Here is a 15,199-nt window from a genome sequence, read left to right on the forward strand (position 1 = left end):
TTGTTTTATTGTCGTTTTAAGTTTTATTTGCAACCCTTTGTACTGGCCATTGTAGCACGTGTCTCGCCTAGACCATTGGTGTATTTTTGCACAGATTATACGATGGATGGTAATATTGATCCTTTTCCCCTAATAATTCTATTTTTATACGACTTTACATATTCAAGAACTTCAATTTATTGAAATATCTAAGTTCTATTCTGACATGATATATATGGATATATTGCATTGATATTTTCTTCACTATAAATTAGCATCTCAAATTTTATTTGACCTACCATCAATCATTTGATTCCAAAAAATCAAGATAAATAAAGTATTACCAAAGAGAATAAAAAAAACATTATTGCAATTGTTGGTGCATCAACATCATAGCTTTTTTTGATTTTGAAGAAAGAAACTATAATTGCAATATTTTTCCAATCATAGTTTCTTCTCAATTAATTTATAACTATAAGATAATAAATAACATCAACGTGTCATTTTTTTCTTGTCTTTTTACTTGATTAGAACTGATTGAATAACAATGTTTTTGTAATTATATTATTCATACTCTTATTTGAAGCATCCCACAATAACAATGCATCAAATTAAATATACAAGTCATTGATGAAAACGTTTTACATACTTCATGTTCTGTTTCAATGTTTCAACCTTGTAAATATCTTTATTGGACCTTTATTTGATACAACACGATAAAGTGAGAAATGAGAATTGCTAATTATATGGCATGTAAGGACGTTCAAGTTAGTTAAGCTCTGTGATATATATCTCGATACTCGCATCTTTTTCAAGAAAGTCATGGGAGTCCACGTTTGCGTGGGGCCGGGTACTTCTCCTTTATCCCTTGCCTTGCTTTTTTGCTCGGCCATAATTGCTTAAGTAAGGTAGTCACTTCTCTTTTTCGGTGTACCGCTCTGCGAGCAGAGCGAATTAACACAAATCTTTCCGAATATGAAAAAGAAAATGAGATCGTTGTCTGATCTTTATCGTCGAATCCCCAAATGTGTCAAATGACAATGTCGACATAGGAAAGGAAGGTGATAGGGGATGGAAGCAGGGTAAGGCTAACTCTGCATCCACAACTATTTTAGCTCTTTCTTGAGCCTTCTCTGCTGGTAGCAGCAATATCTCTCTAGCTTCCGGTCTATATAAAACGTAGTTAGCAGAGGTCTGTCTGTCTGGCGTTTCCTCGCATAAAGGACTACTTTTGCATTTGGAACCCTAGTAGCAGAATGAAATCAGTTTACCGGACTGACTTCCATGCCAACACGAGTAGTTTAACTCATCACTATCTCGTAAGCGCATTGGAGGGTTTAGAGCCACTTTAGCATATCTAGCAAAAACTTCAGTAACACCAACTACATCAGTAGATCATTGATTAGCATACCTCCACTAAACAGTCTACGTTGACCCTAAGTCCTAAACACTATCTAATGCAATTTATTTTTTCCGTATCATTAATGGACTATTATAATGAAGTGAAGTTTACCAATACGATCGCGGAGAAGAATAAATGATACTATGGTCACGTTATGTCGACAAAAGACCCACCTAAAAGACAAATTATTGTGATATTTAATTTCTTGCTAAATGTATGGAGCTATTTTCCACAAGTGTGAAATATATTATATAAATTATGTAACCAATTGTTGGTGTATAACTTTTGACTAGTTATAAATTTGCCCTAGTCAACTTCATGTATAGCAGCTAGTGTTTTATCGATGGTCTAATTTCACATTATAATCAATTAATCATAGGGTTACTTATATTAATCACATTTGTAATATGACTTTAATTGAGAATATATTTCTTGTATTTTGAAATCAAGCACTAATATCCCTACAATATGAATATTCTATGCTTATTATAGCCCCCCATGAGACATGTTGGAATTAAGATTTTATTTGTTTATACTAATTAAGATCTTAATCTTTATTGATCATTGTTCATATCTTTCTCGTTAAGCATATTATTTTTAAGGTCTGAATATCATTTATTTAAAGTTTCTACAAAAATGATAATTCATTATTATTCTTTTACTTTGACGATCATTGATTAACTGCAATCACTATTGTTCACCATTATAAAGTACCACCACCCTCAACCACAACCAAAATCATCATCATAAATATTACAATTAATCATCAGCATAGTTATTATCAACTACCGTCAGCTATCACTATCATCCATCACAATTATCAGCCACACCACCAATCACCACAATCAATCGTCATTATCACGATTACCCACGATTTACAATATCACCTTCGACCACACACAACCGTAGATCGCTATAACAATCATCATTCTCAGCTATCATTATATCTTCCAACCAACATTTACATTTCACCTTCACCGTTATCTATCATTGCAACTCTCTACAATTATCAGATGAAAATAATTATCACTGATTAAAATCACTATCATTAACCAACATCATCGATAATCTCTACTCACAACCTCTACGTACTAACCACCATACTAATTACTTAAAATGTTTTCTTAATATTTTATGTAAAAAATTGTGTTATGTAACCCAAAGTTAACGTTAACGTTAAACTTGTGTGGATGTACAGTTTGACCATAGAAAACACATGAAATTCAAATTTATTATTTCATCTTTACATAACGCATGAATTTCATGCATTTTATATGGTCAACTATCCGTTAACACTAATCTAACGTTCAACGTTAACTTTGGTTACATTATTCCGTATATTATAACGGGGTTAGCCTATTTTTTTTCTTATTTAATTTATTTATTTGTTTAGTTTTAACTTTACATCGAATTAAAGAAAATATATATGATAAGACTTTTAAATCTCTTATAATCTGAATTAAACTAAAAATATATAAAAGGCAATAAAATGTGCTTTAATTTTGTGATTTTAAAAAAGATATATAGAAATTAATTGGAATCATACTGTTATCAAAAAATGAAAAAGCCAATAATTTTTTAACAGACCAAAAATAAAGTGTTGTCTTTTCTTATTAAGACAAATAAATCAAAACGAAATATATTACTCTTCCTAATTCATATTTTAAGTGAATTTGTTAATGTATAACACATCATATAAAAAATACATTTAAAGATAAAAGTAATTTTTATTATTATCCTTTTGATTATTCTCCTCAAAATACTTAAGAATTTTATTGAGGAAAAGGTGTATATATATATATATATATATATATATATATATATATAAAGTATTTAATAATTCTCTTAAACTTAAAATATATTTTAATAATCCACTTATAAAAATGATGTTTGCTTTTGGTACAAAGCTAAATCTGACAAAGATTTTCTCCTCAACTTGGGCATTAAAATTATGATGTATAGAATCCCAAAAGTAGATATGCCAATAACTACACTATAAAAAAAAATCGCGAATCGATTTAGATTTCTTTATTTTTAATTAAAAATATTAAATTTATGTCTGAACAAAAATTTGAGTTAATTATTTTTTCAAAGCTCAAAAGTTAATAAATTTTTTCCATAGGTTACCCTTTTATCTTTGACCATTTAATTAATGTAATTAGTAAAAGAGATATGTCACGATGAATCATCTAAAAATGCACTAATTTGAACGGTACAAGGTAATCTAATAAATTAATTAGTTGAATTAGTCCAAAGAAGTTGAAAAGAGAGGTCTTAATTAAGATAATCATCGAAACAAAGAAGCAATGTGATAGATACCTAAATTAATATTATTATTTCAAATATAATTATCCAACCACACATAATAAAATAATCTAAAGGTAATTATGTAAGCCAACATGCCAATTTTATTTTGTTTAATACAATATTGGAGGGGTCCTACAACGAGTAAAATTTACTAAATATAAACTTAGTAATAATGTAACATAATTAATCATATAATATTAGCCAAGTAAAAAACAATGCGTGTAACAATAAATGGCTGATTTTAACATAATTAATCATATAGTTTACACGTGGCTGATTTTAATCTCTCACGCTTTGGATAAATTGTTTTTAAAATAGAGTAATGATAGTTACATATATACTGAAAAATTATTAATTTCGTATTACCAAAATATCTAGCCAAAGAAAAATTTTGATCGAGTATAAAATTTAAAAATAGTTCTTTTTTAAGTATGTATTGTCAACTTTGGTTCTTCAAAGTTTGTTAAAAGAGAGAATATTTAAAATTCTTCAAATTTTAATGTAAATTATTAGTTTTTTAAAAAAAAATGTTGACAATTTTAAGAAAATCATTTTATAGAATTACTGTCGATTTGCTTATAAAGTGATCTCAAACTCGTACAAGATCAAAATATACTTTTAAGTCCAGTTAATCAAGTCAAGAGAAATTTTTAACATTATCAATAGTTTAGAAATAAAATTAACAATTTGTGTCAAATTTAGTATGTTTTAAATGATTCTTTCTTATTAAAACTCAACGTTTTCGATCTTTATTAAATATTAAAAATTTATATTCATTAAATTTGATGAAAATAACAGATTTCATCACAAATATAAAGTCTTATCAAATTTTACATTCTATAACCCAAAAATTGCAAGTAGACATTAAAAGATAGTGTAGATAAAATTTCAAAAAATCATATTATACTTCAAAATAAATCAAATAGCAAATAATACAAAAAATTATTCCTTTATACATGAGTTCACACTATCATTTTTCTTAGATAAAATTTTAATAAATTATAATCAGACACGTGGCCCAAAATAATGCCACGTGGAGAAAACCCGGCCGCCCACCCACCGCCAACGAACTTTTAACGGCCTTTAAGATGCCGTATGAGCCACGTCATCATTTTCTGCCAAAAAAGGCAAATTATTAGTATTTTATTTTACCAAAATATCTCAAGTAGACAATGAAAAAAAATAAAAAGGGCAAAATATCTAATGTGCCAACTAAATGAGCTTGGAATCTTGAATATTTTAATTAAATGCTAAATTAAAATTTAAAGTTTTACATATGAGATTTTTAGTTTGTTATATAAAAATAAATATTAATTTTAAATTAAATTTATTAAATACAATCAAATATATGTATCGTAAATTTATTTTATCTTTGGTTTTAATTTTTAGGTAGTCTGAATATGTTTGGTATGGAGGATATATTTAGTGTAATCTTCACAAATGAGGTTTGAAGAAGTTAATGTGTTTATCAGCTTATGAATCTTATCCTGATAAACTATTTTTGATAGCTTAAGTAAAATCGTAACAAAACAGTTTTAAAAAAAACAATATGAATAAAGAAATCAAGATAAAAATATTAAAGAAAACTTAACAAAGTAACTAAAACCAGAACTATATAACTACGAAGAAGTGCTACGATAATCGAAATGGAAAAAAATAGTAAATAGTAACACAAATGGAGTACCAAGGAACTCTTTAGGACAATACTACGATCACTAGTACGAAAGATTTATCGTCGCAATAATTTAAAATTGTCTATCTAATCCATATCATTTATAATTTTTTATTTCATAACATATTCTTGATAAATAAAATCGTATCATATCGTGTCTAATTACCTTTTCATAATACTTTGTTACCCGTAGCTAATTTTTTACTCTCCTTTAGTGCATCCATACATCTCGGAACATTCTCATGATCCTTACTTCCTACGCCTTATCCTTCATCTCAATCATTTCTATCTTATCAAAAATATTATTATTTATGATCTTATCTCTTCTAATATACCTATAAATTATTTTCAATATTCTCATTTTCCTAATTTTATTATTAAGTAATAACATTTCTTCAATATCTAGTAGATGAGTCAAATTAAAGAATCATCTAAGGTGGACTGTTGAAAATAGACATACATTTCTCTTCTAACTTATTTGACTGCAGCCACCAAATATTGAAAAGAGACATACATTTCTCTTCTAACTTATTATAACTAAAAAGTTTCATAAGAATATATATTTATAATTTGGGTAAAAAACAAAGTTAAATATACAATATTAAACACATAAATTATCCCTATATAAATTTATTTTAATCTTATTATATTTTTATATGAGATTTTTATGTTTACTCATATATGAAAAATAATTCACTATAATATCATTAATTTTTTTATACCGCAAACATTGGTGACCATAAAATAAGCAATAATGTTATAAATTTTTTAAATTGATCGTCAAGCATCCATATTTTTTTTTTTAAAAAAAAGTAATATTTCGTTTTCTTTTAGTGGGAAATTTAGAAATTTTCTAAAACATTAAGGGCATTTTCGGCAAAACAACCTGATATAGATCTCGGCATAGATACGGTTCACCAAAAGGAGCCATCTTGCATTATTAATTTCAAAAAACACAATTTCCCTTTCACATTATTAAATACACACCTTTTTTGTCCAAATTTTTAAAAATTTATATTTATTTTTGTTATTAAAATATAAATAGGACAAATACATTAAAACGAAAGAGTACATAATAATATTAATAATTTAAACAATAATCAACGTGGGTTGTGGTGCACTGCTGAAACTGTTTTACCCTTAATTAAAAGTCTCAGGTTTGAGCTCTGAATATGAAGAAAATCTTAGTGGAAGCGCCATTCCAAATAGATCCTGCATAGTACGATCCGAATTTTATCAGAGCTCTAATATGATCTTCGGACATCGATTGTAAAACTAAAAAAAAGAAAAAAAGAAAATTTATTTTTCATTAGAAAAATCTAGAAAAAATAGAGACTCGTGAACAAACTATTAACCAACCATGTCATTTTCACCAATCTTTTTCTACCTATAAATACAATCCCCATACCTTATGAATGTCCCAACTAAACACACAAAAAACACAAATTTTGTGCCCAAAATTACAAGTGTTTTTTTATATTTCTGTTATTATCAGAAATGGAGCAGAAACAAGGCAAAATCATCAATAATAATAACAATTTGGAAGATGGAGTTGTTATAATTCATAGTCAAGTTCGAAAAATAAGACAAGAAATGGAGAAAATTAAGTATCCAGCTCTGCAACAACCGGAGTTCACCGGAAAACAGCAGCAGCAACGATCCAGATCGCCGCTTGGATTAGCTCATAGGCCTATTTCGGTTGGAAGTTAATTTTACTTTTAATTTCCGCTAAATCGAAGGTCGTGATGAAATGATTACGATTCATCCACCTTTAATCAGAAATCTCGAATCTCGAGAAGTCAATAGTTTTTTTCTTCTGCTATAGATTTGTATATATACAGAGATGCAGATCCCCTGTTTCTCTGTTTTCAGATTTTGCAGTAATAGATTAATGTTTCGTAATTTAATTGGTGTGTTTTGATGACTCGATTAATTTGAATTTATATTGAAAATTTTGTTTTAAAGTTAAAAGAAGATTTTGGTATTACTTGATTCGATTAATCTGAATTCATATAAATAGTGATGACTCAAATTTATATAGTGATGACTCAAATTTGAAAGTCATTCTATGACTACTTGTTTCTTTGCTTGCTTTGTGCACATATTTTTGTTAAATCATATAATAGTCAATAATTATTTCTTTTTAAACTATATATAATATTGAAAATAAAATAAAATAAATTATTATCTAAATAAAAAAAATGTAATTTGTTGGTATAAAATTTCTCAAAGTGTATATAAGAAACTCTTTTCAATTTTATATTCCAATTTTTATACAGTATTGATGCCTCTAAAATGATTTCTTATATTCCAATTGTTATAAAGTATTGATGCCTCTAAAATGATTTCGATATATTTTCTTTTTTGTAGGCAAAATAATGTTGGCTTGTAACAAGAAATTATTAGGATATCGTTTTAAATTAATTAGAGTTAACTTGAAAAAATGTCAAGGATGATTGTAGTTTTATGGATCTAATGATTAAGATGTTTTCATTGTTTAACTTCGAAGATGAGTGTCTGAAAAATATTTCAATTTTGGTCGAATTTGCTATGGTGATACTAAATTTTCATGAAGATCTATTACTCTTTTAACTATTTAATAGTGTTTTTTTTACCCTTGAACTATTTAATAGTGTATTTTAAAGGTATATATATGTGTCCACGTGGAAACATTATTATTTATAAATTCATGTGTGCAAATATATATTTTTAAAATACGGTATCAAATAGTCTAAGAAAGTAATAGATCCTTATGAAAATTTAGTATCGCAACAACAAATTTGATCAAAATTAAAATATCTTTCAGGTTCTTATTGCTATTTAATATAATAATACAAGTGAGAACGAAGAAAGATATGATGTTCTCAGTTGTTAAGACTTAAAGGCATTGTTTAACGAATAATGACCTTTTAAATTTGAATACTAGAGACTAGAGAGTATAGAAGAAGACCAAATATTCAAACTAAAATTCATCTTTCAAATTTTGAATATTAGAGACAAAATATTCATTGGTGAAAAGAATGTTGAATGGGAGAAACGTTATTTTTAATTTTCAACTTTTGAAATTTGGAAATTGGTGGGGATGGAATTCAAAAAATCTAATGTATGAGGTTCTTTCCACATTTTTTTAAAAAATAAAATAAAATAAAAATTTCTCTTTTATTTTTTTTGGGGTGTGGTTGAGCCAACTCATTGTCAAGGGGTCACAAAATTAAAGTTTTTATAAATCATAAATATAAAATTAATCATGATTAAACGGCTAGTTGGTTATACATTACAAATAAAGAAAACGTTCTTAATTATTGAAGTCGACTAAATTTGAATGTATTGTTATAAAGATTCATTTATGAAGATTATGTTTTAATTAAGAATGAAAACATTTTAAGTCCCTATCATCTCACGACAACTAATATTAATAAATATAAATTTTTTTTGGAAAAAAGGTCTGAAATATATTCGATTAAAATTGTTGTAACAATATTGAATTTTGCACTCATTAAATTTGGTGTCGTCACAACAATTTCGACTTAAGTTAAAATATTTTTCAGACACTTTTTTCAAAATTTTATGGCAAAATGCTATATTAAGAATAAAAGCAATTTAAGTTCCCGCCATCATACTCCCTCTGTCCCTATTTACTTGTCCATATTTTCTCTTTTAGATGTGCATATTTACTTGTCCATTTTGATAAATCAAGAAAAGACAATTTTTTCCTATTATACCCTCAGTTAAACTTCTTGAAAATTTATAAAAAGTTTTAATTCATCCTTTTGAAACCATATGTAATAAGGACTTGACTATGTTAATTATTGTTTTCTTAATACGCTTGCTTTTTCTAAAATTAACAACTAAACAGAGACAGAGAAAGTACTGTACAACTAATATCGGTAAATATTCAAAACGCTATAAGCTTTTGTTAGATAGTATGACTATTCAAATGGCAAAAAATATGAGCTAACAAGGATTCATTAGAGTAGACTAGATCATATCAAAAGGATAGTGTAACTAAACTCTAACTAATTCCTCAATTTAGTTAGATTATATATTTTATAGGTGGTAATCCAATTTTGTATTCGTTACTAAAAGTATTTAGAATTTGATTTTTGCGAGAGATTTGAAATGAGTGTTGTTTAGACTTATACGAAATATTTTAATAAGCTTGTAGACATTGAAATTATAATTTTGTGGGAATCTACAAGACGTGTTCAACTTAGGATTTTTGGAGGTTATTCAATCTTAAACCATAGTTTACGCCTATATAAAGTGTATAAAATTCTCTTAAAATGCATCTAAAATATCCCATACACTCTTGGGTATTTTTAAAGATCAAGATCTCAAATATTCCACAAATTAAAGTAATTGAATATTCATAAATAGATCAAATCTAAATCAATCTTAATTTGAGAAATACGCCAATGACCCTATAATTATGTCCATCAAGCCCAAATAGTACTAGTTTGAGAAATACTAGGTAAATCAAGTCCAAATCATTTTAAGTTAAGAAATATGTCAAAAACGATCCTCGAATAATGGATAAATATCTTATGAGCGAAGAATCAAGGGAGGACAGAATTATACCTGCATTGATTTATTAATTAAATACTTATATTTCTTCAAATTTTATTTGTATGATTCATTTATTTTTCATTAAAATTCGTTACAAATTACTTCACAAAATTTGAGATCATTTCATAAAATTTAGGATTTAGTTTTCAATGACAATTGCATCTGAAATCGTAGTAAGTTTTTCTGTCACTATACATATTTTTATACATTGTTATGCACGTAATATAAGGTTAATATATGTTTACACATTTTTATATATATAAAACAAGATGGATACATGATTCATAGTATATATATATATAACATATTGTATATATAATAATAATAATGTATATAGGATATATACATTTATTGCAAAACAATTTATTAGTTATATAAAATGTGTATGTTGGGCGCTGTATATTTTCTTTCAAGCTTCTTGATTCACATCTTGAAGTATTATGTATATGCTCATAAGTTGACTTTCTTTTAGACATGGGGTTCATAATTCGAATAAAATTGGAAAAAAAAAGAAAAAAAAGTGATACATGAGCGGTTTGAACTTAATTTAGATAAATTAAGATGATAAATATTAAGTTATATTGATCTGCTCAAAAGTTATTTGCATTGAAATTTATCATTTATTACTCTTAAAAATATTGTTTAATATTTCATGATGCGTTTTTTTTATTATATTGATATGTAAAAAATTGTAATTAATAGTATCTTTTGTATAGTTTTTTATATCTAATTTTTTTGTTTAAAATATCGAATTAATATAATCTAAATTTAACTTTCGAAAAACGTAACATGACAATTAAAAATGGATGGGAATTGTATAATATTGCAATTATATATAAGGAACTATTTAATGTGTTTCTTTTAGAAAGCTTTGGGACCATTTTCATATGTAACCTTAGTAAATGAGTCTAAATACATAGCCACAATTAACTGAGGAAAAAAAAGAAAAGAAATAAAAATGGAATCTCATAAATGTTTTTACCAATTGAAAATAATCAGAAATGTCAATATGAAAACGAAAATTTAAAACCATGTATATATCTCTCCAATTACCATCAAACACAATAATATTCATAAAATGGAATTTCAGTAATTTACTAACAATTCTTTAAATCCTCTAAATTCCATTTGCTCACAAGTACTACATATAAAAAAATCTAAAAACAATAAATTAAAAATAAAAGAGACACTATCAAAAAATTGCTAATTTTCGACGAACATTCAAGATTTGACTAGTCAATCACGAATTTCATTGAAATTAGCAATTTTCCGACCTTGAGAACAACTATTCATCCTCCTTTATCCTTTCTTTCTTTTTTCTATATAGAGTTTAAAATTCTACTTCTCGATTCAAACACACGAAATTAAAAAAACACATAAAATTACCTAATCAAATTTACACAATCCTAGCATCCTTTTACATCAAATCGAGAACCTTTTGCCATCATAATCTTAAACTCCTCGAAATTGATCATCCCATCACCATCACAATCAACACCACTAATCATTTTTCGACACTCCGCCAAGTTGCAATCCTCTCCAAGGCTTTGGAGAACGGTTAGCAACTCCTCGGCGGAGATGGACCCATTCTTATCCATATCGAACACCGAAAATGCATCCTTAAGGCTCTCAAGTACCTTAAAAATAAAATAAAAACGTAAAAATTTAAGTTTGACCTATTTTAAATAATTTGATAATAATAATAATAATACGATAAAATATTTTTTAAAAATAAACATATACCTCATTAGAATCGATATCCTTAGTATTAAGCTCGATAAATTCTTGCAAGTCAATGAACCCATCCCCATCCGAATCCACTTCACGTATCATGTTGACCAACTCCTCCTCCGTGGCGTGGTTCCCGAGGCTAGCCATGATGGACCCTAATTCCGATGAACATATCTTTCCATCACCATTCACGTCGAATTTCTTGAACACTTGTTCTAGTTCCTCCTCGATCCTTGCACGTGAATCTATCGAGGATACCCTCGATAAATTCACAGGCATTGGATTATCGTTGACAACGAATGGGTTTCCACTAGGGACATCTTTTTTCTTGATTTTGAACAAAGATTTCAACCCCATATCGTCAAGCTAAACTCAACAAATCGATGAATGAACGAATGAAACTAGAAAATCTTAATAGAAATTGTGATTATATTTTTTGGTAAGAAGATTAGATAGAGATTAGAAAGAGATAATTAAGGATCTTGTTTAAAGAATAATTCAAATTTTTTTTTGTTTCTTTTTTTGAGATATTTAAGGAATAGAAATTGAGATTTTGTTGGTTTTTTTTTTTTTTGAGGTAAATTAAGAAAATTTTATTATTACGTGCATGCACGTTAAGGACTGATTTTTATGGATTAGTTGTGATTTTGAAAAGGCTAAGGACAAGTGGAATATTTATAAACTATTTTAAGGAAAATATTTATATTTTTGGATTATACTTACTATTTTAATAGCTAATGATTTTTATAGTGATTTACTATTTATGTTGAATACATTAACTCCACATGTTTGACCAAACTTCTAGAAGATTAAAAATAAATATTTATAATTATAGTATAAGTTATTTTTCAGAAAAGGAAAAAATAGGATTCCTCTCAAATTAATTTTTGTCTTGGTGAATTGATGCTCTAGTATTAGAAGGAATGTTTCTCAAATTGCTTAATTAAAAACAAATTATAACTCTTTAAAAGTAGTTTTCTAAAATTTACTTTGGACTACAATTAAAAAAAATAAATACTTTTTTTAAAAATAAGTAAGTTTTGGAAGTTTGACCAGATTAAGAAATTAATCTAAGACTTTTAATGTGTTGTTTACCAAAAGTAATTTAGACTGAAACTTGTATAAGTTTTTTCCAATTTGGACTTAATGATTTTATAGTAGTTAATTTAGGTAGGATACACCAACTAATTAGTTAAATACAAACTTAAACATTTTCAAAAGCACTTTTAAAATATATTTATGATAAAAAAAATATTTTTTGATATAATCATGTTTCTAAAAGTTTGATCAAATTTTATTTAAAAGTTATTTAGACTTTAATGTGCATATTTACTGATACAATTTAGATTGATTTGCTTATAAAAAGTTCATTTTAGAAAAATCAATTTGCTATACACTTTTTAAAAAAGTTAGTTGTAAAGGATCATAAATGTTCATCAAATTTGACTAAACAAATTTAAAGTTATTTGAAGTTTAAAATAAGTAGATTCTGCAAATTTAACCGAATAAATTAAAAAGTTATTTAGATTTTTGTGTTTATTTACTAGTGCAATTTAGACTGGTTTACTTAAAAAGAAAAAAGATCGTAAAGGATCATGAATTTTCATTTGTTACCTTAAAATACGGGATTAGAGAATATGAACCTACACAAAGTAGGGATAATATTTGAATATAATGCACGCTATTCATCGTCAAATTTCAATTATAAAATTATAGTTAATCTATTAATATTATCTATCATTTAATAAATTTATTTTTATTTTTTATATTTGATTTGTATATATTAGTTCTCAAATAATATGAATAAGAAGATTTGTGATGTGCCTATTGCATTAGGTGCACATTAGGTAAGAGAACCTACTAAATCTTGAGTTTAAAAGGATATCTACAAATATACATGGTGGATATAGCCTAGCAAACATTTTTGAATATATCTTCCAACAAAAAAATTAATATATATATAAATAACAAAGATTTGGATTCTTTTTTCTATTTGATATTTGATATATGCTGATTCAAATAAATTATTCCTATCAGGTCAATTTTCTATGAATATAAAAGGCTTAAATATATCATCGACTTTTGAAGAAGAAAAAAAGATTCAGGACACCTGTTAAATGTTTAGTCTATCTATGTCATTTTCGTTTAAGAAAAGTCTCATATATGTTATTATTTTGTTAATTGAAATGATATACGTAAGCCAAACTTTTAACATATTGCATTGATGAGCCATTTTTTAAAGTTCTGTTACATATTTGAGCCTTTAACCTTTTAAAAAGTGATTTAATTGATTTCATGACCGAATCATAATTGACCACATGCAAAAATGGTTTTGCTAAATCAAAATTATTGTTTATTAACCAAAAAAAAAATGATATGAATAATTCTTTTCTCAGATAAAAATCACATAAATGAACCAAACTTATGACGAATGACATATATAAGCCTTAGCTTAAAACTTCATAGTTGAGTCTGTTCATTATTAAATAAATGAAAAATAACAAATTGATTGATCAACCTCCATTGTTTTTATGACTTGTATATAGAATATAAAATTATATTCAACAAATATACAATTCATAAAAAAACTTAAATAAGTATCTAAGCTTGATATAATGTTTTTTTTAAAAAAAAACTATAGCTTATTGCAAAATCACTTTATGGTTAGGGACTATAATTATTCCTTCCAAATGGTGATCATGATGGACCATCAAATGTATGCATTGAATGGAAAATTACTCCTTTCAAATGGTAATCACGAGGACGCATTGAAGCTCTGATTAATGCTACATATATCAGAATATTAATGTTAAAATAATCAAAAGACTAATGATCGATTAAATACTACTAATTCATCAAAAATTTATCATATTTTTACTATTTTGAGCTAAACATAATGGAGCAAGCATACATCATTTTAAAATTCTAAATCCGTCACTGACCATAGAAAGATGTACTTCATCTTAAAGATTAAAAAGGTTTGAGTTATCAAAGAGACTTAAGGATCCTATTGAAGAGAAGGTTATTATAGAAACTAAATTATGTCTATCTTGTGAAAAAAATCCTAGGGTAGCACTCACTAGTCACAACAATTCATGTATATATGTTGAGCTTATTCAATACCAAATCCAACTATAGAGATCATTTTTCAAGAAACTAAACCAAAATCAACAAACCTATCAAAAGCTAAATTTGTTTGAAATTCCAAAAACCACCATGGAGTTCAAATAAATAGACAAAAGCTTATGACTGGACATACATGGGTTACAATTTAGTACATTTGATTGCTATGAATTTGTGGTCATATCAGGAATAATAAGATTATGAATGAAGTTATCCGATGGAAATGACCTCGATGCAGGATAAGAAGCAAGAAACATGACTAAAATGATTCGAACATGTGAAGAAGAAATGCATGAACACTTCAGTGTGGAGGTATGAGAAATTGACTATGAATAATTTCATGAGATGTTGAAGAAGTCGAAAAAATATTGGGAAAAGGTGATTAAACAATATATGACACCCGGAGCCAGAATTTTTAA

The 15,199-nt window shown here is 26.7% G+C and overlaps 2 protein-coding genes across 2 annotated transcripts; one reads left to right on the plus strand and one right to left on the minus strand.

The window, feature by feature from the left end:
* The first annotated feature begins 6,765 nt into the window (after positions 1-6,765).
* Positions 6,766-7,331, plus strand: LOC107016235. Its single transcript, XM_015216726.2, has one exon. The coding sequence runs from the start codon at positions 6,858-6,860 to the stop codon at positions 7,068-7,070; it is 213 nt and encodes a 70-aa protein (XP_015072212.1). The 5' UTR covers positions 6,766-6,857; the 3' UTR covers positions 7,071-7,331.
* Positions 7,332-10,962: 3,631 nt separating this feature from the next.
* Positions 10,963-12,153, minus strand: LOC107016234 (probable calcium-binding protein CML25). The gene is made up of 2 exons (XM_015216725.2): positions 11,670-12,153; positions 10,963-11,563 (listed from the first exon to the last, which is right to left on the minus strand). The coding sequence occupies exons 1-2, from the start codon at positions 12,012-12,014 to the stop codon at positions 11,333-11,335; spliced, it is 576 nt and encodes a 191-aa protein (XP_015072211.1). The 5' UTR covers positions 12,015-12,153; the 3' UTR covers positions 10,963-11,332.
* Between the last annotated feature and the right edge of the window lie 3,046 nt (positions 12,154-15,199).

The sequence above is a fragment of the Solanum pennellii genome, chromosome 4 (genome assembly GCF_001406875.1).
Source record: "Solanum pennellii chromosome 4, SPENNV200".
NCBI classification, from domain to species: domain Eukaryota; kingdom Viridiplantae; phylum Streptophyta; class Magnoliopsida; order Solanales; family Solanaceae; genus Solanum; species Solanum pennellii.